Genomic DNA, 22,055 nt, shown 5'->3' with positions numbered 1-22,055 from the left:
AAAAGAAACACGTCTTCCCTTCTCAAGCATTGACACAACAACCGAACTTCAGCCGTGAGCGCCTGTTTTTCACCGCAGAGGCCAAAAAGTTGTCGCATATCTTAAATCTGGGACAGAGGCTGTTTCTCAGACACTAATCCACAAACTGGAAAGGTTTCAGAGGATTTGAGAATATCTCTTTTGCCCATGCAGGTGATTATTATTATTATTATTTTATCAAGGCTGGAGTTCGAAGGCTGGATATGCCTGCCATTTTCACAAGACTGTGTCTGCCGAATAATTCCTCCCTTAAAATTTCATTTCAAGGGATCAATAACTTGCATACAAAGAGGTTGCTTTTATCGACCATGCCTGCACTGCAGAAGAATATATATATATATATCTTTTTTATTAAATATGAGTTAAGTATGCGCCGTGATTTAAAAACACACACGATAAAGCTTATTAAATGCTCTTCTAAGTCGCCGAGCAATTGTCGAGGGAGGCGCAAAAAAGAATTTGAGAGCTGCCCGGTCTAACAGCAGTTTTCTACCCAAATTGGCGCGCTTCAGGTGTTCAGCCATAAATCATGCACAGTCGTGCTGGCAGAGGCTGATGGGTTTTGTAGTCCAATATAGTAGAGTAGGAGAACTGAAAGCAAGGCTAATATATTTCACATCTGACAACTAATGTGCTGCTTTGGTTTCAGATAGCACAGGGGTTTCAAAAGCCCGGGACACAAATTTTCATGGCCCATTAAGCAGCTAGGATGTCTCATTTGCCAGAAGTGATGTATTGAGAGTTGGCTCTGGTACCTAAATTGGACCAAACTGACGTATATTTTGCTCCTGTCCCTTCCAAGCTGGGGGTGTGTGGGGCTTGCAAGACAGAGGGTAAAAAAACAGCCTGCTCCCCCTCCACCCTACTGCCTTCCTGCCCCCAAATATCAGGAATATGACATGTCCCAGGCCAATGGAGAGACTGGTCCTTTTCCCAAAACGAAACAGTCTGGGGTTGATCTCCGTCAGGCTAGGCAAACTCCATTTTGCTGGCTTGGGTTCCAGGGATCTTCCGGCTTGCTCCCTTCCTGGTTCTGCTTTGGGGGGCTGGGGGTATGGAGGGAGAAATAGCCGGGCAGGAGCAAAAGTCCCAGGCTTCCAGCGACGAGGAAGGAGCCCCCTGCCAGGAAAGAGGCCTTGTAACTTCCGCTCACGTCCCGGATCCAACCTGGAACAGAGGAAAGGTTCAAGTCGTGAGTGGAATAAGAGTCATCTTGGGGGTGTACATAATAAGAGCATAGTAAAAGTCCGCTGGATCAGGTCCGCTGGATCGTTTTTCATATTTAACGCTGTACTGTTTTTAACACTTGATTGGGAGCCACCCAGAGTGGCTGGGGAAACTCAGCCAGATGGGCGGGGTATAAATAATAAATTATTATTATTATTATCATTGATGGCCTCCAATTGTGAAGGGAGAGGTCGGAAGCCATCGATAGACTGCTCCTCCTCCTCCATGAATTCACCCAATCCTCTTTTAAAGCCATCTAGTTTGGTAGACGTCACTGCCTCTTGTGGCAGGTAGTTCCGCAGTTTAACTGCGCGGCACAAATAAGTCCTTTATTTCATCTGTCCTGAATTTTGTGGCTAGTGCGTTCAGTGGAGAAGATAAGCTGGGGGATAAGCCATAGCTGTCAACTTTTCGCTTTTCTTGCGAGGAATCCTATTCGGAATAAGGGGATTTCCCTTAAAAAAAAGGAAAACGTTGACAGCTATGGGATAAGCCCGCCAGTCTCGGGCAAAAATGGAGGCGATGTATTTTGAGAGAGAGGGAGAGAAATCTAAGTTGTTCATTTAAATGACTACAGCTGAGTTGACAGTATGCTAAAGGGCAATAAAGCAGTTTTTTCTCTGCCTCCCACTCCCAGCACAGCTTTATAAATCTCTACAACACCCCTCGTCTCAATTTGCTTACGTCACTTGCCTATTGGGGTGACAGCACCCGACGGACAGGTGGGTGTGGTCTCAGGGGAAACATTAAGATTAGTTCTGAGGATCCGATCAAAGGCTTCGCAATCATAAAAAGTTGGAAGAAATGTTTCAAATATGAATGAAGTGGAACTATACAAATATAAACATTATTTTCCATCTTACTGCAGGTTTCGTTTCGTTTTGAAAAGTAACATTTTATTTTACAGTTTTTTGTGGTTTATATTTTGAATTAGATATGTGGGGGGCATTGAAATCTTTTAAGTGCTTAGCACCTCTAAAGGTCTTAATCCAGCCTTGGGTATGAGAGATGGCTGCAGGTTGTACCCACTGACATTTTTTCTGGTGAAAATAGGGATGTCCTTCACAACAACAACAACAACATGCCAGTGACTCTAGGTGGCTTCCAACATGTATAAAAACATAATAAAACTTTAAACATTAAAAAACTTCCCTATCCAGGGCTGCCTTCAGATGTCTTCTGAAGGTTGTATAGTTACTTACCTTCTTCGCTGTGGGATTGCATAATTCCAGACACTCCTATCAAAATAGGGACATCTACCATACCCGCCAACAGTGCTTTTTTCTGGGGGGGGGGGGGAACGCATTGGTACGCATACCCCTAAACATTTTGTGAATCTAAGTTTGGCCTCATTAAGGGACAGTATTTCAATATTCGGTACTTTTCCATGTACAAGACTAGGGTTATTTTTTTACTAAAAAATAATATTAAAAGGGGATGCGGGTGGCGCTGTGGGTTAAACCACAGATCCTAGGACTTGCTGATCAGAAGGTCGGCAGTTCGAATCCCCATGACGGGGTGAGCTCCCGTTGCTCTGTCCCAGCTCCTGCCAACCTAGCAGTTCAAAAGCACGTCAAAGTGCAAGTAGATAAATAGGTACCACTCCGGCGGGAAGGTAAACGGCGTTTCCGTGCGCTGCTCTGGTTCGCCAGAAGCGGCTTAGTCCTGCTGGCCACATGACCCGGAAGCTGTACGCCGGCTCCCTCGGCCAATAAAGCGAGATGAGCACCGCAACCCCAGAGTCGGCCACGACTGGACCTGATGGTCAGGGGTCCCTTTACCTTTACCTACATCAAAATAGCAACATTCAACATCAATTAAAATAGTATAACATAATAATAATATATTATTATGTTATACTATTAATAAAAGTTAAACAGAAATCCACTCCACAGTTACAATAATATCTAAACAATAATCAATAAAACATGGTCAGGGGTCCCTTTACCCTTTAGTAATGTTAAAAAAGGAGGGTAGTCTTATATATGGGGGCAATTTCCCATTTACTTAATTTGCAGTCCCTCAAAATAGGGGGCATCTTAAACACGGGGGTGTGTGTGTTATACACCGAAAAATATGGTATGTAGGAAAAGGAGAGTACCCCTCAACATTTTTTTAAAGAAATAAAGCACTGCCCTCCAACATTTCTCCAATGAAAACAGGGGCGCGACGCAACTAAGGGAAAGCGAGGCATTCCAGGATCAGATCAGAAACTCCTTCCACCTGCCTTGTCCCACCCTCTGGCCCTGGGTCTCCTCATAAGGAAGCTGTTCCTAAAGGAAGAACTGTGAGGGGAGACACTCCATCAGGCCTCCTGCCACCTGCCTTCCTCTACCCTCTGCTTCTCAATGTGTATTGTATTTTTTTATGTACTGTGGCTTGCCGTTGTTTTATTGATTATAATTTAGCTATTATTGTAACTGTGGAGTGGATTTCTGTTTAACTTTTATTAATAGTATAACATAATAATATATTATTATTATGTTACACTATTCTAATTGATGGTTGAATGTTGCTATTTTGATGTAGGTAAAGGGACCCCTGACCATTCGGTCCAGTTGTGGCCGACTCTGGGGTTGCGGCGCTCATCTCGCTTTACTGGCCGAGGGAGCCGGCGTACAGCTTCCGGGTCATGTGGCCAGCAGGACTAAGCCGCTTCTGGCGAACCAGAGCAGCGCACGGAAATGCCGTTTACCTTCCCACTGGAGTGGTACCTATTTATCTACTTGCACTTTGATGTGCTTTTGAACTGCTAGGTTGGCAGGAGCCAGGACCGAGCAATGGGAGCTCACCCCGTCGCGGGGATTCGAACCGCCGACCTTCCGATCAGCAAGTCCTAGGCTCTGTGGTTTAACCCACAGCGCCACCCGGGTCCCCATTTTGATGTAGGCTGCCTATTTTAAAGTTCTGTTTTATTATCACATTTTTGTATTGCATTAGATTGTTATAAGATGTACAGTGGTACCCCGCAAGACGAACGCCTCGGAATATGAAAAACTCGCTAGACGAAGGAGTTTTTCATTTTCTTAGCCGCTTTGCAAGACGCATTTCCCTATGGGCTTGCTTCGCAAAACGAAGCTTGCCCCGCAAGCTCCGGGGATAGCGGGGAAGCGCAGCGCGTCTTCCCCTCTCTCCCCGACCCCTTTTGAACCAAGGGGCGGCAACGGGGAGAAGCGATTCTCCCCGCTGCCCCTTCCCTTGCTTTAAAACAGGTCCGGGGACAGAGGGGAAAGCGTGCGCGCCTTCCCCTCTGTCCCCGGAGATTGTGGGGCAGGCAACGGGGAGAAGCAATCTTCTCCCCGCCGCCCCTTGCTTTAAACAGGTCCGGGGACAGAGGGGAAGGTGCGCGGTGCTTCCCCTCTGTCCCCGGACGGTCTCCATAGGAACGCATTGATTGATTTTCAAGCATTCCTATGGGAAACCGTGCTTCGCAAGACGAAAAACTCGCAAGAAGAAAAAACTTGCGGAACGAATTAATTTCGTCTTGCGAGGCACCACTGTACATGTTTTGTTTCTTCAGCTTGTAAACCGTCTTGAGTATTGTAAGATAGAAAGGCGGGATACAAATTAAAAATGATGACGATGATGATGATGAAACCGGGACAGTTTCTGCCAATCCGGGACTGTCCCTGGAAAATCAGGATGCTTGGAGACTGACCGGCTGACTACCAGGCTCCGGCCTGCACCGTGCCCTCCTTACCTGAGAGGGGGGGCCCAGACAGCGCCCCAAAGCTTTCCATCAGGTTGATGAGCCCGATGGCCCCCATGATCCGTGCAGGACCCACGATTTCCACCAGGGTGGAGACCCTGAGGGGGAGAACAGCGCCGGCCAGGAACCCGTAGCAGGCGCTGATGGCGAGCACGGCCCCATAGCTGCGCCCCAGGGGCAGGGCCAGGACGGAAACCCCTGTCAGGAAGCTCCACAGGGTGAGGTGGTGGCAGAGGCGGAGAGGGCCGCAGGTGACTAGCCAGGTACAGGCGACGCGGCCCCCGATGTCGGCCACACCCACGGCGGAGGCGAGGAAGGCCGCCTGGTACTCGTCGAAGTCCAGCTCCCGGGCGTGGGGCACGAGGTGGACCAGGGGGACGAAGAACCCGGCCGCGTTCAGCACCCCGCAGAAGGTGTAGGTCATGAAGCCTCGGTGGCGGAGCAGAGAGAGTCCGAAGAGAGACGAGAGCCGGTGGCGCCAGCTCACCGCCTGCTCCGGGGGCGCTGCCAGGGCATCGTCCTCGGGCAAGACGAGGGGGCGAAGCAGGGCTCCACATGGCAGCAGGTGGAAGACCATCCCGGATACCAGCAGGAGAGCCCCGCGCCAGCCGTAGAGGTCCACCAGGAACTGGAAGAGGGGCGAGAGGGCCAGGGAGGCCACGCCGGCGCCCGAGAGGGCCAGGGAGGTGGCCAGGGGGCGCCGGCGCTCGAAGTAGCGCGACAGCAAGGCCAGTGAGGGCCAGAGGGCAAAGGTGCCGCCAATTCCTGAGTGGGGAAGACAGGGAAAAAGGGTGTCAGCACAGCGAAAGGAGCCAAGCGCCTTTCAACGCAAACGTTTCGCCTCCCGGACAACCAGAAACCGGAAGCGGTCGTCCCGGTTTCTGAACGTTTTCCGGAAGCCGAACGTCCGGTGTACGTTTCCGAGCACAATTCGAAGTGTTGGAGCTGACCTTGAAAGCCCTAAACGGCCTCGAAGGCCCAGTAGACCTGAAGGAGCGTCTCCACCCCCATCGTTCTGCCCGGACACTGAGGTCCAGCTCCGAGGGCCTCCTGGCAGTTCCCTCCCTGCGAGAAGCCAAATTACAGGGAACCAGGCAGAGGGCCTTCTCAGTGGTGGTGCCCGCCCTGTGGAACGCCCTCCCACCAGATGTCAAAGAGGACAACAACTACCAGATTTTCAGAAGATATCTGAAGGCAGCCCTGTTTAGGGAAGCTTTTAATGTTTGATGTACTACTGTATTTTAATATTTGGTTGGAAGCCGCCCAGAGTGGCTGGGGAAGCCCAGCCAGATGGGCGCGGTATAAATAATAATAATTAATAATAATAATAATAAAGTTCAAGAACCAAGGTACGACAGTATATCATAACAAATACAGATATGAAATTATGTATAAATAGCTCTGTAAGCTGGGATAGCTCTGTTGGCGAAGCACGAGACTATGAATCTCAGGGTTCTGGGTTCGAGTCCCACACTGGCAAACGATTCCTGCATTGCAGAGAGTTGGACTAGATGAGCTTCGGAGGTCCCTCCCAACTCTGGGATAACCTGCATGCGTGTTATCCATTTGTAAAAGACATTTTATATCAATGACAATATTGATTTATAGGGATTTAGAGGGAGCAAGGGAGAACCTAGGGCATGTAGTTCTCTCTCTGTGTGTGTATAATGTGGCAAGCATATTCAAATATTGAACCTTTCTGGCCTGTGGCTGGGGGTCTTTACTGCGGAGGAAGGCGTAAAAGCCCCCTCCCAGTAAGAAAGAGACTCTGGCTTGACTCCAGACATTCCTTACCTGTGAACACGCCAATAAATATATAGAGCTGTGCCAGGTTGGTGGCGAAGGAGGCGAGGAAATAGCCGAGGCCCGAAAGGAGCCCCCCTGCCATGGCCACGGGACGCTCTCCGTACTGAGTGGCCAGTGCCCCTGCCAACGGACCTGAAAATATAGAAGATAAACAGAGGGGCTGATCTGGACCCTCACGGCTGAGGCTACCCAAAGGATCTCATTCTCCCCTATGGATCTGCCCAGGATCTGAGATCTCTGGGGGAGGTGCTTCTCTCAGTCCTGCCACCCTCCCAGGCCTGCACGGTGGGGACATGGGACAGGGCCTTCTCGGTGGTGGCTCCTCCCAGGCAACTTTGGAACTCCCTGCTTAGAGAAGCCAGACCAGCTCCCCACTTCTTGTCCTTCTGCCAAACAGGTGAAGATGCTTTTATAGCTACCGGCCTTTGGGGAACGGACTGTTTCCTTAAAGTAAGGGCTTTTAAATAAGGCCATCCTTTTTTCTTTTCTTTTTTTTTGCTATCTGTATACACCTGTCTTTATATTGCTTGGGCTCTGCTAATGACTTTGAGTCTTCTGCATTTTATCTCTTTTGCTTTAATCAAGTAAGCTGCCTCAAGTCCCAGTCTAGGTAAAAGGTGTGGATAGGAATGAAAATAAGAATTAATGCTAGTTCCCTATTCAAGGGTGCCCACTTGGATAAAATATTATTGGGGGGCCCAGGTAAGGCCTGCCTTGCACAATCGATCACAAGACTCATGAACACCATTTGAAAGGCACTGTCCATCAACTGGGGGTGGGGCAGACCCCCTCAAATACAGTGGTAGCTCGGTTTTCAAACGTATTCTGTTCCGGAAGAACGTTCGAGTTCCAAAACGTTCGAAAACTGAGGCGCAATAGGCGGTCTGCCAATTCAGTTGAGAAAAATAACGTATGCACTCAGCGGAAGCTGTTTGACTTCCAAGGCACGTTCGAAAACTGGAGCAGTTACTTCTGGTTTTACGGCAGTCGAGTTCCGAAACGTTTGTCAGCGGAGATGTTTGCAGAACCGAGGTACCACTGTGTTTTAGTGGCTGCGGGAGTTGCGAGAAGGAGGCGTACAAGGCACCATCCAACCGCCTTAGGGACTCCGCTCCAGATTTGTGAAGGGTTTCCTCCAGAGCCTTTTCGTCTCCTGAAGATTTCTGACAAGGCAGTGGAGGTTGAGGATCAGAGTTTTCCTTCTCTAAGGTGGGCTCCCTTCCCAGGTGGCTGGGCCCCACCTGCCCCTCACTTTTTATATTGTGATTTTACGTTGCAAACCACCCCGAGACCTGCGGGTATACAAATTTAATAAATAACAATCATCGTTACCACCACTTCCCTCTGTAAAGGTAAAGGGACCCCTGACCATTAGGTCCAGTCGTGGCCGACTCTGGGGTTGCGGCGCTCATCTCGCTTTACTGGCCGAGGGAGCTGGTGTTCTGAACCAGAGCAGCGCATGGAAACGCCGTTTACCTTCCCGCCGGAGTGGTACCTATTTATCTACTTGCACTTTGATGTGCTTTTGAACTGCTAGGTTGGCAGGAGCAGGGACCGAGCAACGGGAGCTCACCCCATCACGGGGATTCGAACCGCCGACCTTGTGATCGGCAAGCCCTAGGCTCTGTGGTTTAACCCACAGCACCACCCGCATCCGACGTCCCTCTATAGCACGTGCAGAAACCGACTAAGCTCACAATTGCGTTTAGAAACCAGTCACTCGGTCGTCGGAAACGGGTACTCACTGGTGAATTTCGACGTGGCCACGGTGATGGACGAAATCCAGGACGTGGCGCTCGACGGCTCGTCGAAATAGGCCATGAACTCCACAAAGAAGATGCCGAAAGGCCGCGTGACCCCAAAGACCAAGGCGGACTGCATGAAACACGCCAGCGTGATCGCCCAGCCCCAGCCCCCATCTGGGGGCTCAGAATATACCCGTGGGCTCATGTCGTTTCAGTAGAGGAGCCCCATGAATTCACTGCCAGCACAGAGCAGCTTCCCTATGCGGCTGTTTTGCGCTTTGTGGACTCTGCCCCAGAAGCGGCTGCATTCTGAGTAATGGAGCATATATAGGCGACTTCTCCCTCCAGCCCCCAAAGTGGCGACTTTCCTATAGGTTCAGCAGAAAGCTTTCTTTTTCTTTTCTTTTTTAAAAGACAGCTAAACCACCAAGTCCCCTCTCCTCCTCTTCCAAACCACGTCAGCGTCGAGAAAGTGCCCTCTCTGCCACTGCTGAACCCCTGAACATCGCTTGCGCTTGATGTGACCCGCGTTCGAAAGGTTGCCCGTCGTAAACCCCGGGGCCAAAGTCTGCGCGGAGGTGTGTCACTGCGCACCTGCGGTCTGAATACCAGCTGCTGGGAAGCACAGGAGAACAGATCAGGGAATTGGAGAGTTGGAAGAGACCCCTAGGGGTCATCTATCCCAACCCGCAGCCGTGCGAAGAATCTGCAATGCGCCACAAGAGCAGCCTGTTGGATCAGGTCCCATGAAGAACGCAAGAGTCCTGCTCTACCCGACCTGCAGCTTCCAGCAAACTGGTACAGTGGTACCTCAGGTTAAGTACTTACCGTATTTCTCGCCCTATAGGACACACTTTTTCCCCTCCAAAAATGAAGGGGAAATGTGTGTGCATCCTATGGGGCGAATGCAGGCTTTCGCTGAAGCCTGGAGAGCGAGGGGGGTCGGTGCGCACTGACCCCTCTCGCTCTCCAGGCTTCAGGAAGCTATCTGCAAGCCGTGGGAGAGCTGCGCGAAGTCACACAGCTCTCCCACGGCTAGCGGAGAGCTTGCCTGCACCCAGAAGCTTGGGGCGTGCTGAGCTCAGCACGCCCCCGGCTTCGCACAGCTCTTCACTAGCCATGGCAGAGCTGCGCAAAGTCACGCAGCTCTCCCACGGCTTGCGGATAGCAGCCTGTTCTGGGGGCTGGGGTCAGGGGAAGCTTGGGCTTCCCCCACCCCAGCCCCGCACCTGGGGAGGAAATAATTTCCCCCCCTTTATTTCCCCCCCCCCAAAAAAACTAGGTGCGTCCTATGGGCCGGTGCGTCCTATGGGGCGAAAAATACGGTAATTCGTTCCGGAGGTCCGTACTTAACCTGAAACTGTTCTTAACCTGAAGTACCACTTTCTCCGCCGGAGCACAATTTCTGTTCTCATCCTGAAGCAAAGTTCTTAACCTGAAGCACTATTTCTGGGTTAGCGGAATCTGTAACCTGAAGCGTATGTAACCTGAAGCGTATGTAACCCGAGGTACCACTGTACTCAGAAGCTGCTGCCTCCAAGCCATTGCGTTCAGTAGCAATTCAACCCAAGAAAATAAGTAAAAGGGGTGTGGGGAAAAGAGGAGTGCAGTTGGACTGTGGATGAACAAGCAAATTCTGGCTGCCATTAACAGAAGTGTAAAAAGGGTTATTTTACTGGCAGTTGCCTAGCCCTAGACGAAGTTTTTTTGCTATTGCTTTTGCAGAAACCGAGTCCAGTTGCACACGAAGCAAATGAGCATTTATTCAGAGCTCTCTGCTTCGACCCATTTTATTAAAATCGTGTGTTTTGTTTTCGAAAAATTCTTGGAGGAAGAAATAATACTACAGCAGTGAAGGAGTAATTTGAAGAATAAGAGTGAATTGCGTAAAACGACTTTGCTTGTCCACTGTTGTTTTAAAAACAAATAGTGCCTTTTTCTTTTTGCACTGATTTCTTTGCTTCCAAAAAAGGATGCTGAATTTGTCCCTGAGCAGTGACTAGCTTGCTCTCAGACTTTTTACAGAGTTTGACGAAGTCTAGGACCTAGCAGCTGCTAAAAGACAGGTGGGAAATTAAACAGGCTATCGTATCAGGATTTGACCCGCTTAAATGAGTGAGCAAGGCTAGGTTTACAACTGCATTTGGAAATCAGGCTATTGGCTCTTGGATCCTGGAAACATCCCTGGTTTACTATCCCTAGTGCTTCAAGACTCCCATAAAAGTGCCTGGCTTAAAACCGTCTATCAAAAACTTCACTCTTGTGGCCTATCCCCACCTACTCACTATGGGTCCTACTAAAGCAAACAGTCTAAATGGTCAACGTCTAAAAGATATTGAGCATCAGAACAACTGGGCCACTATAAATTCTGTCCTCGGTATGTTCATTTTCCACCTCTCCATTTCAATCCTTTGGCCCTCTGCAATCCTCTGCACAAACTTATTATCCCAAAATACAGACATGCTTTTACACTTGCAAGACCGGATGTTTTGCCATCTGTGGCACTTGAGGGTCGATTCCAAAAGCGAGGAGATTTCACCCCTCCCATATCCAAGAATCTGCTGATGTTCTCTGCTGATTCTCCAGAGAGGAGGGGCAGCGTTCTGCTCTCTACTTATTCTGCTCCAGCACCACATCAAAGAGTCAGTCAGTCAGTGTCGGGGAGAGAGAGAGAGACTGAGTGTTAGAGATCGTGTGTAGAGATAAGGTTGCTGCTAAGAGCAGCTGCAGACACTCAGTGCAGTGCAGCATTCATTTATGCTTAGACCTATTTAGCTCTGTATATAGTTTGTATTATAGTTGTAGATAGAATTAAAGAAGATATTCTACAGAGCTGCTCTCCGAGTTGTTTATATGCTCTGCTAGACTCTGCTATACTCTGCTGTGCGACGACTGTCTTCTAGTGGGAGTGAATCCGGTGCTCACAACTCTAAGCTGTGAGTCCACAGCACTTTGACCTGTTCCTGTGCAGAAGGTGGTCTCTGGAAGTGCTACTCAGCTCGCCTAGCCCAGTCGGGGCTGAAGTGGATGAGTCCAGTTGGTGGCACTGGCTCAAGGGTGATGCTGACAAAAAGATCCTGCCTGAGAAACGCCTTTGCCCCTGTGGAGATGGCAGCACCGAAACAGCGGCACACATCCTCCTGTCTTGCACTCCCTTTAAAAAAAACCTGAGGAACGAGATCACCACCCCACTCGTACTAACCATCCCAGGGCGCTCAACCGCTGCCACAATGTCCTTTCTTCTATCAGATCAAAATGAGCAGATAACGGCAAAGGTTGCTAGGTTCATAGCAGGGGCAATCAGAATAAGGGCTGCTGATTCAGGGCTTTAAATTGTGCTCTTATATCAAATTTCCTTTTCTGCGTGTACAGTGGTACCTCGGGTTAAGTACTTAATTCGTTCCGGAGGTCCGTTCTTAACCTGAAACTGTTCTTAACCTATGGTTAAAGCTGTGGTTTTCCCAGTAGTGATGTGTGGAAGTGAGAGCTGGACCATAAAGAAGGCTGATGGCCGAAGAATGGATGCTTTTGAATTCTGGTGCTGGAGGAGACTCTTGAGAGTCCCATGGACTGCAAGAAGATCCAACCTCTCCATTCTGAAGGAAATCAGCCCTGAGTGCTCACTGGAAGGACAGATCCTGAAGCTGAGGCTCCAATACTTTGGCCACTTCATGAGAAGAGAAGACTCCCTGGAAAAGACCCTGATGTTGGGAAAGATGGAGGGCAGAAGGATAAGGGGACGACGGAGGACGAGATGGTTGGACAGTGTTCTCGAAGCTACCAGCATGAGTTTGACCAAACTGCGGGAGGCAGTGGAAGACTGGAGTGCCTGGCGTGCTATGGTCCAGGGGGTCATGAAGAGGCGGACACGACTAAACGACTAAACAGCAACAGCAGTTCTTAACCTGAAGCACCACTTTAGCTAATGAGGCCTCCTGCTGCCACTGCTCCACCGGAGCACGATTTCTGTTCTCATCCTGAAGCAAAGTTCTTAACCCAAGGTAATATTTCTGGGTTAGCAGAGTCTGTAACCTGAAGCGTATGCAACCTGAGGTACCACTGTACTGTAATGTTTTACTGTCGCTATGGCCATTGGCTAACGCGAATGAAGTTTTATCTTATCTTAACCCCCCTGGAAACAGATCGGAGTCGGGTACTCACTGGTGACCATCATCGTGGCCAAGGCGACGGACGAAATCCAGGACGTGGCGCTCGACGGCTCGTCGAAATAGGCCATGAACTCCACAAAGAAGATGCCTAAGAGGCGAGTGACCCCAAAGACCAGGACGGACTGCATGAAACACGCCAGCGCGATCGCCCAGCCCCAGCCCCCATCTGGGGGCTCGGAATATACCTGGGGGCTCATGCCTTTTCAATACAGGAGCCCTGTGAAGTCACCGCCAGCACAGAGCAGCGTCCCTATGTTTTGCTCCTTGTGGGTTCTTCCCCAGAAGCGGCTGCATTCTGAGCAACAGACGATATATACACAAGTGTCAGACTTTTCCCGCAAAAGTGGCTAATTTCCTATGGGGTTAGCACAAATATTATAAAACGCAATCAAACAACCCGACCCCTCCGTGCCGCCTCTTTCAAGGCATGTCAACGTTGCGGAAGTTCCCTCTTTGTCACGGGGCGACCACCCGAAGATTGCCCGCCTTTGACGGCCTGTCGTAAAATCCGGGGCCAAAGTCTGAGCGGAGGTGTGTCCCTGTGAACACCAGAAATGGCAGGAAGGCAACACAGAACAGAACCTCTCTCGCCCTGACCTAGCCACTGTGATCCACGCGACGGTCACCTCCAGACTGGATTATTGTAACTCGCTCTATGTGGGGCTGCCCTTGAGACTGACCCAGAAACTCCAGCGGGTGCAGAATGCCATGGCGAGACTCCTTACAGGGTCTTCGCTGCGAGATCACATTCACCCGGTGCTTTACCAGCTGCACTGGCTCCCGGTGGAGTACAGGATCAGGTTTAAGGTACTGGTTTTAACCTTTAAAGCCCTATACAGCCTAGGACCCTCATACCTACGGGAACGCCTCTCCTGGTATGTCCCACGGAGGACCTTAAGGTCTTCAAACAAAAACATCTTGGAGGTCCCAGGCCACAGAGAGGTTAGGCTGGCCTCTACCAGAGCCAGGGCCTTTTCGGCTGTGGCCCCGATCTGGTGGAACGCTCTGCCACAAGAGATTAGGGCCCTGCGGGACTTGACATCTTTCCGCAGGGCCTGAAAGACAGAGCTGTTCCACCAAGCCTTTGGCCAGGGCACAGCCTGACCCCCTCCTTCGGCAATCTTCACAGAACTCTAGCCCAGTGGTTGCCATCAATTTGATTTGAATTAATTTTATAATGAAATGATTTTAGAATGTTGTATTATTTTATTGTTGTTAGGCGCCCTGAGCCCGGCTTCGGCTGGGGAGGGCGGGATATAAATAAAAATAATTATTATTATTATTATTATTATTATTATTATTATTATTATTATTATTATTAATATTATTATTCATACGATTGCAGAGATGGGAGCCCCCTAAGGGCCATCTAGTCCAACCCCCGGCAATGCAAGACCCAAGAAAAGCCCTGCAGGATTGTCTATCTAGCCCAACGTCCTGTTCTCACAGCGGCTGGGCAGAGGCAAGCATGATTCGAACGCAGGAGCGCACCGCCTGCCTGCCGTTTGCTGCAGCTGGTGTTCAGAAGCGTCGCTGCCAACGAGGATGCCATAGAGACAACTCTTTCTCGCGACTTTTAACATTTGAGAGGGGTATGTTCTTAGGAATCATCTCCTCTCTATTCCTGTAAATTGTTTTAAACTGTTTCTAACGTTACGTTTTAATGTTGTAGCCCAGCCACGGACCTTAGGGTAATAAAGAAATAATAAGCCTTCTGCATTTATCAGAAATCAATATTTTAGTGTGATTTGTCCCCACAAAACACTTCATCACAGTTTCTTCCTATCTATTCAAAGGGCCTCTGCTGCACAATACCAAATGTAACTATGTACTGGCTCACTGGGAAAACTTCAGAAATTCCTATAGACAGGTGAGCTCAGCTACTCCGCAGCCCCTCTGCCTGAGTGATAATCCCTGGCATCCTGATACCTGAGTGCCAGACAGGTAGCCATTCCAGAAATAACAAAACCCAGATGGAGACAAAAGGGTGTGATTCACTTGGCTGGGAAACAGGGAAATGTAAATATCTCTTTTGTTCCACTTGATGGGTGTTTGGTGGAGGGCAAGGGGAACCATGGGGCAGGGTCCAGGATGCTCAGATTCCTGCCACCAGACCCATAGGCGCCGACTCCATGGGGCCTGAGGGGGCTCGAGCCCCCTCAAAAAATTTTTTGGGGGGCTCAGCCCCCCCAATAATCTCGGGCGCCCTTCCAGCAGAGCGCCGCCGCCGTCCCCCGCCTCCTCCCCACCTGCTCCCTCGCCAGCCAGCCAGCCAGCCGCGCGCCCTAGTCGGAGAGCCCCGGCCGTCCCCCGCGAGATTAGGGAATCCCCGGGGGCGGGGGCTCCTGCCTCGCTGCTTCGCAGCACCACCGCCACTGCCAAGGCACTGCCGGGGGGAATTTCCTTCCTCCTGGCGGTTTCAGCCCCCGCGAGAACGACCGGGTACCAATCGGCTGGCTGGGGGGTGTGTGGCTTGCCCTATTTAGGGCCGGAGCGGAGGGGGCTCGCCCTCTCTTCTCCGGCTAGCCCCACGTCTCCCGCATATCAGCTGATCCGGAGCTGATTAATAGGCGCAGCACGCTCGCTCACGAGGAGGCGGCGCCACTTTATTTGCATATTCATGAGCTTATTTATTATTCATGAGCTTTCCCGGGCCCCCCCAATATTTTTTATAAGTCCGCGTCCCTGACCAGACCTCCCCTTTCATGATGTAATCGTGATGTATGAGTGATGTAGTTTGGGGGAGTGTAACATGGGGGTTAGCTGCTAATAAAAGTTTGGGTTCTCTCTTGTTTGGGGCTTCCATCTTGTTCCACCTGGTGGCAGGTGGGAGTCCTGTCACGACAGTCTTCAATAAAGACCAAGCCGACTGGCTGCTGTTTTGCTCTGGTATTCCTGGCTGGTGTCCTTGTTTTTTGTCCCAGGGAGCCCTCAGATTTCTCCATTAACAGAGGCAATGGCAGCAGTTTGGCATGCGCTGTTCAGGGTCCCTCTCTGCCTCCTTTCCCCACCCCATAGATCTCACCAAGCCCCCTTTCCCCACATTTCCATTTACAGCATATACCTGTGGGGATCTTTGCAACCACTTATCTGCAAAAGACGGAAAGCTGTGCCAGATTTTGAGCAAATTTCTCACATCCTGCCTTTCCCTAAACCAAAGCGGCGATTTGGCACCCAAAATGGAGGCTTTGCTTGTCTTGAGGAGCTGGAAAGGGCTCTTTGGGGGGAGAGGGTCTTTCTCCTCGCCCAGGGAGCGCCAAGAGGTCCAAAGGCACCCCCATCTCCTCTTTGCAAGCGCAACCGGCTAACCTGTCTGCGCCTCACGCTCTGTCTTGTTGGGGCAGACCCCTTAATTCGAAGGCCTGGTGGTCTGGGGGTCCCGTGAGGGTCTCTGCCTTGCTCCCCGATGGCCGGGAGCAGGAGAAGTAGTCCGGCAAGGTGAGAAGGGTCGCGCTGCCCGCCAGGAGGAATGCTCCGGCCGTGAGGAAGGAGGCGGTGTAATTCCCCGTGATGTCTCTCAGCCAGCCTGGAACGTAAAAGATGATCTTAGCTTTTGAGCTTATTGGCAACGCCCTCCGGTAAAAGATCGTAGGAAGAGCCCTGCTGGGTCAGGCCAATGGCCCATGTAGCTGTTCTCACAGTGGGAAACCCAGCAAGCAGAATTTGAACACAAGACCCACTCTCCCCTCATGGGGTTTTTTGCACGTGGCTTGGGAGAAAAGCAGTGACAAACCTAGACAGCATCTTAAAAAGCAGAGACACCACCTTGCCAACAAAGGTCCGTATAGTAAAAGCTATGGTTTTCCCAGTAGTGATGTATGGAAGTGAGAGCTGGACCATCAAGAAGGCTGATGGCCGAAGAATGGGTGCTTTTGAATTCTGGTGCTGGAGGAGACTCTTGAGAGTCCCATGGACTGCAAGAAGATCCAACCTCTCCATTCTGAAGGAAATCAGCCCTGAGTGCTCCCTGGAAGGACAGATCCTGAAGCTGAGGCTCCAAGACTTTGGCCACCTCAGGAGAAGAGAAGACTCCCTGGAAAAGACCCTGATGTTGGGGAAGATGGAGGGCCCAAGGAGAAGGGGACGCCAGAGGACGAGATGGTGGGACAGTGTTCTCGAAGCTACCAGCATGAGTTTGACCAAACTGGGGGAGGCAGTGGAAGACAGGAGGGCCTGGCGTGCTCTGGTCCAGGGGGTCACGAAGAGGCGGACACGACTAAACAACAACAACAGGGTGAGCCTGTGACCTGGATTCAGGAACAAAAGTATTAACCATCACAAAATAATGGCCAGGCTGCCCAGGTAAAGTAATCAGTGACCATTATCAGGTCTCCTGGCAGACAGGATTTCTGCTGCAGATGCCTCCTTCTGTGATGTATGTATGATGCTTTGGGGGGGGTGGTCTTGGGCTACAGGGTGGGCATTTTCAAGAGTCTAAATAAGGGCTTGTTCTGGGTCCTCTCGTCCCTCCTGCACGTGGTGAGCGGGGGACCCTGTTGCAAAAGTTTAATAAAGATCAGGCTTACTAGCCGCTTTACTTCTCAATGTTCTCTGCTTGGCCTCTGTTATTTTCTCCTACTGATAGGGAACCCACTTAAGGACTCTATACGGGCTCTTGGATAACCCATAAGGGGAAAGGAGCAGGGTTTCTTATAACACAGGTGACCCGCTCCATCCTCTGAATTGTTTCAATTGCCCTTTGCCAGCTCTTTTCAGTACCCTTTTTGAGGCGAGGCGACCAGAACCCTCCACAAAAGAGCCCTCGGAAGCCTGGGAGCAAGGGGAATAAACCGGAGCCCTTTACCTGACAGAGGGGTCCCCACCAGAGCCCCCACGCTCTCCAACATGTGCATGAGGCCGATACCCCCAAGCACCGAGTCAGCACCCACGATTTCCGCCAGGCTAGCGAACTGGAGTGGGACGAGGGCGCCGGCGAAGAACCCGTAGCAGAGGCCGAGGGACACCAGGGCGGCGAAGCCGTGCCCCAAGGGCACCAGAGCGAGCGAGACCCCCGTGAGGACAGTCCAGAGGGTCAGGTGGTGGACGAGGCGGCAGAAGATGGCGGTATCTGCCAGCCAGCCGGCCCAAATCCGGCCAAACATGTCCGCCACGGCGGCGGCGGCCATGATAAAGGCGGCTTGGTATTCGTCGCAGCCCTCTTCCCTGGCGTGGGCCACCAGGTGGGCATAGGGGACGAAGTAGCCGGCGTCGACCAGGACGAAGGCCAAGACGTAGCGCAGGAAGCCTCCGTGGCGGAGTAGCTCCAGGGCGAAGAGGGAAGCCAATGTCTGCCGCCATTTTGAATCCCGGGCCTGGACGTCCGGCTGTCCGTCTCCCTCCCCAGTCAAGGGCCTCAGAAGCGCGGCGGACACCACCAGGTTGAGGGACATGGCCGAGACCACCAGCAGCGCCCCTCGCCAGCCATACGAGTCCGCCAGGAGCTGGAAGAGCGGGGAGAAGACCAGCGAGGAGACGCCGGCGCCCGAGACCGCCAGCCCCATGGCCAGAGCCCGGCGCTTCTGGAAATAATCAGAGACGGCGGCCGTGGAAGGGGTGAACACCAAGGCCCAGCCGAACCCTGTGGTTGAAAGGGGGGGGGGGAGAAAAGCAGGCGGTGAGATCAGGCAGTGGATCGCAGAATCGCAGGCTTGGAAAGGGGACTCCTGCAGGTCATCTAGTCTGACCCCGGCTCGGCACTGCCGGTGCGGTGACCGGCAGTAACTAACTGCTCTCCGGGCTGCCAGACATTGGCGGGGATTAAATCAGGTGCCTTCTGCTCTATCTTTGAGCTACAGCCAAGCCCCCTGGAAAGAAAGAAAGCTTGTAGTCCTCATGGATCCAGATAAATGGCTGGGTTAGATAGGGACAGAGATGGGGAATCCGCAACCAGTCTCCAGGGGTCGTTGTTGGACTCTTGACAGCTAACATTAAATAAGTTGGAGTTCTTGTTATTAAATATACCAAGCAAAAAGCACACCAAGAACTCAGGCCAATATAAATTTCGGTAGTGGGAGATTACAAACACAACAACAACAACAACAACAACAACAACAACAACAACAACAACAACAACAATATCTTTATTGTCATTGCTCCCTTCGGGGACAACGAAATTACTTGACTGCTCCATAAAAACACTAATTAAACAATACAGTATAATACAGCAAGGGAGATTAGATGACTTTCAAACAGAGATTACAAGGTTATATCCAGTTATGGATCAGAAACCAGTAAATTCATGAATTTACTGGTTTCTGTTCCATAGTTGGATATACATATCCTTATGAGTTTGAGTTTGTAATCTCTGCTTGAGTTTGTAATCTCTATTTGAGTCTGTAATCCTTGTCAGAATACATACTTTTGAATGGATTAGTTTTTGTTACAATTGACTATTGATTTGCGAGTAGGGACCACTCCCACTGCTGAAACTTAAATTGGCCTGAGGTCTTGGTGTGCTTTTTTCTTGGACTGACAGTCGTATTAGCAGCATCAGGGACCGGGATGGATTCCCCACTGCTGACCCTATAGCCCCCTTTCCCTCATACCATGAGAAGGCTTTTTTTTGGGGGGGGTGGACTGTCCCTTTCCAATTCTTCATGTGGGATGTGAAACACAAGAGCAGTCAAGTACAACATTCCTAGAGTTTACACATGGGAGGAATGTTTGTCCAGCCAGCAGGTAAACTTGCTGTTTCCTTCTGGGCTGGGACAGATTTCCTCTGCATGTGACTAGAGGTGGGCGTGGCCTCACCTGTGCAGGTAACAACAAAAGCACAGGGCAGGGCAGCCATCTCTCTCTCTTTGACTACATGTGTCGAACCCTCAGGAGAGGACAAAGGGACTGTCTTCTTATGAGATAGTTTCTAGGTATATGTTACTTTTCTAAGCTAAGTCCGCCTTCTGGGATCCTATTGTGAACAGAATGATGTGTGAGTAAACCTTTTTATACTTTTACAGGTGACTGCGTCGTGTCTTATCATTTAGGAGGGAATAAGGGGGAAATAACCAGAACAGTTATTCTAGAGGCTTTAGCGAGCCTGAGCAAACGCATCCGCTGCGAGTTTAAAACGGGGAATGTTACTCTGCTAAATTGTGGAACTTGTTAACACAAGTTGGAAAAGGATATAACCAAACAATATATCTGCTCCTGCACCCCTGAACATTCCCACACTTCAGTTCTTCCTCTCCTCTTGCTTAGGGAACGGATGAGGGACCATTGTCCCATAGGCCTAGCTCACCAATGTGAATGTGTATCCAAACTAACCTACGCTTGTGGGCATCCTTCTGTCTCAATAAACATCATCATCATCACCATCATCATCATTATTAATACCCTGCCCATCTGGCTGGGTTTCCCCAGCCACTCTGGGCGGTTCCCAACAGTATATTAAAAACACGATAAAACGTCAGACATTAAAAACTGCCCTAAACAGGGCTGCCTTCAGATGTCTTCTAAAAGTCAGCTAGTTGTTTATTTCTTTGACATCTGATGGGAGGGCGTTCCACAGGGCAGGCGTCACCACCGAGAAGGCCCTCTGCCTGGTTCCCTATAACTTCGCTTCTCAAAGTGAGGGAACCGCCAGAAGGCCCTCGGAGCTGGACCTCAGCATCCGGGCAGAACGATGGGGGTGGAGACTCTCCTTCAGGTCTACTGGGGCTAGGTATACTACTGTACAAAGGTGAGCATTTGCATCCATTGTCCTAACCACCTTTCACCCTGGCCCTGCCCATGTGGCCCTCGAAAGGCTGCCCATTTGAGAATGCGGCCCTCAATCTGGAAAAGCTTCCCGCATCCCGCCCCCCACCTGGCTTAGAAGAAGGCGCACCTGAGATGAGGCCGATGCTCAGGTAAAGGTGAGAGATCTTGACGGAAAACGAAGCCAGCAGCAAACCTAGGCTAGCGAGGAGGCCTCCAGCCATCACCACTGGGCGTGCCCCGTACCGGGCGCTGAGGGCGCTCCCCATCGGGCCTGTAGGGGGCAGCACATGCATAAGCGGCAAGTTTCTCTTACAGTCGGCAAGTTGAGCTTGCTTGATCAATGCAAAGGAGCTGAGCTGCTGGATCAATGCAAACGTTCAGCTCCCTCTGTCGCAGGTTACACAATCCCACGTGATTAATGTATGGCGCTGTGGATTAAACCACTGAGCCTAGGGCTTGCTGATCAGAAGGTCGGCGGTTCGAATCCCCGCGACAGGGTGAGCTCCCGTTGCTCAGTCCCAGCTCCTGCCCACCTAGCAGTTCGAAAGCACGTCAAAGTGCAAGTAGATAAAGAGGTACCGCTCCGGCGGGAAGGTAAACGGCCTTTCCGTGCGCTGCTCTGGTTCGCCAGAAGCGGCTTAGTCATGCTGGCCACATGACCCGGAAAAACTGTGGACAAACGCTGGCTCCCTCGGCCAGTAAAGCCAGATGAGCACCGCAACCCCAAAGTCATCCACAACTGGACCTAATGGTCAGGGGTCCCTTTACCTAGGGAGTTGAGGGTGGCCGGCCATTGCCCAGTTTTTAAAAAACTCTGTGCATTTATGTTTCACAGGGTGCGAAAGAAGGGCTTTGCATCTTGCCTGGCAGCGAACCCATGTGCCTTGCACCCCTCCTGGGCAGCGCCCGACCGCCCACAAGTCCTGAGCCTCCCCCGATCTGTCAAAACAAAGGGGAAAGGGGGCAGGAGATTGGGGAAGGATTGGGAGTCACGGGCGGGTGGTGGGCTGTTGCCCAGGTTTTTTTAAACTCTGCGCATTTATGTTTCACAGGGTGCGAAAGAAGGGCTTTGCACCTTTATACAATACGTACGTGTGCTTGGGCCCAGGGCCTTTTGCCTCACCATTCCCACTACTGACTCCCTGTTGCTACTCAGCTTCAAAAGAAAACAAGTGTCCATGGATTCATTGAAACAAATCTGGTAACCATAGCCTAGAATAGCGCTAGCTTTTTTTGCTGCTGCATCACGCTGCGGACTCATGTTCAGATTGTGGTCTGCTGAGACCCCTCAAAAAATTTTTACGAGCACTCTGCTGCTCTGGCACCGAGCCACGACCCCTTCGCAATGGGTGCCAATAAACACCTTTAACAGGTTCCCCATCCCTGGTACATAAAGAGCCGCTTCCTCGCCGCACGGCATAGGCAGATGTATCCAAATTACTGTTTAACTTTTATGACGTTGGCTGTGCATCGAAAGCAACGTTGGAAATAACCCAGCTGCTTTCTGATTCCTCCCTGACTCTGGGACTGGGGTTATAAGAGCGGAGAGGATTCGGCCGTCCCAGAGCCGGCACTCAAACCTCCACGCTGGAGAAGACCCCCCGAAACCTGGAACGCCCCTTACTTGCAAACTGCAGGATGGCGACGCCAAGAGACAGGGCC

The 22,055-nt window shown here is 51.0% G+C and overlaps 1 protein-coding gene across 2 annotated transcripts; it reads right to left on the bottom strand.

Moving 5' to 3' along the window:
• Positions 1 to 40: 40 nt before the first annotated feature.
• LOC308572101 (monocarboxylate transporter 13-like) lies at positions 41 to 13,142 on the bottom strand. Of its 2 annotated transcripts, none has more exons than XM_081167982.1 (4): positions 12,688 to 13,142; positions 6,770 to 6,913; positions 4,967 to 5,740; positions 41 to 1,206 (listed from the first exon to the last, which is right to left on the bottom strand). In XM_081167982.1, exons 1-4 carry the CDS (start codon positions 12,890 to 12,892, stop codon positions 1,004 to 1,006), a joined length of 1,326 nt encoding a protein of 441 aa, XP_081024108.1. In that variant the 5' UTR covers positions 12,893 to 13,142; the 3' UTR covers positions 41 to 1,003. The 2 variants fall into 2 exon arrangements, with proteins under 2 accessions (XP_081024108.1, XP_081024107.1); XM_081167981.1 differs by lacking the exon at positions 12,688 to 13,142 and adding an exon at positions 8,527 to 9,337 and having other exon boundaries at positions 44 to 1,206.
• Positions 13,143 to 22,055: the final 8,913 nt, after the last annotated feature.

This window comes from Podarcis bocagei (assembly GCF_964188305.1).
Source record: "Podarcis bocagei genome assembly, chromosome: 13".
In the NCBI taxonomy this organism is placed as follows: Eukaryota; Metazoa; Chordata; class Lepidosauria; order Squamata; family Lacertidae; genus Podarcis; species Podarcis bocagei.
Note: the sequence above shows the minus strand (reverse complement) of the source record. Positions and strands in the feature narration are given on the sequence as shown.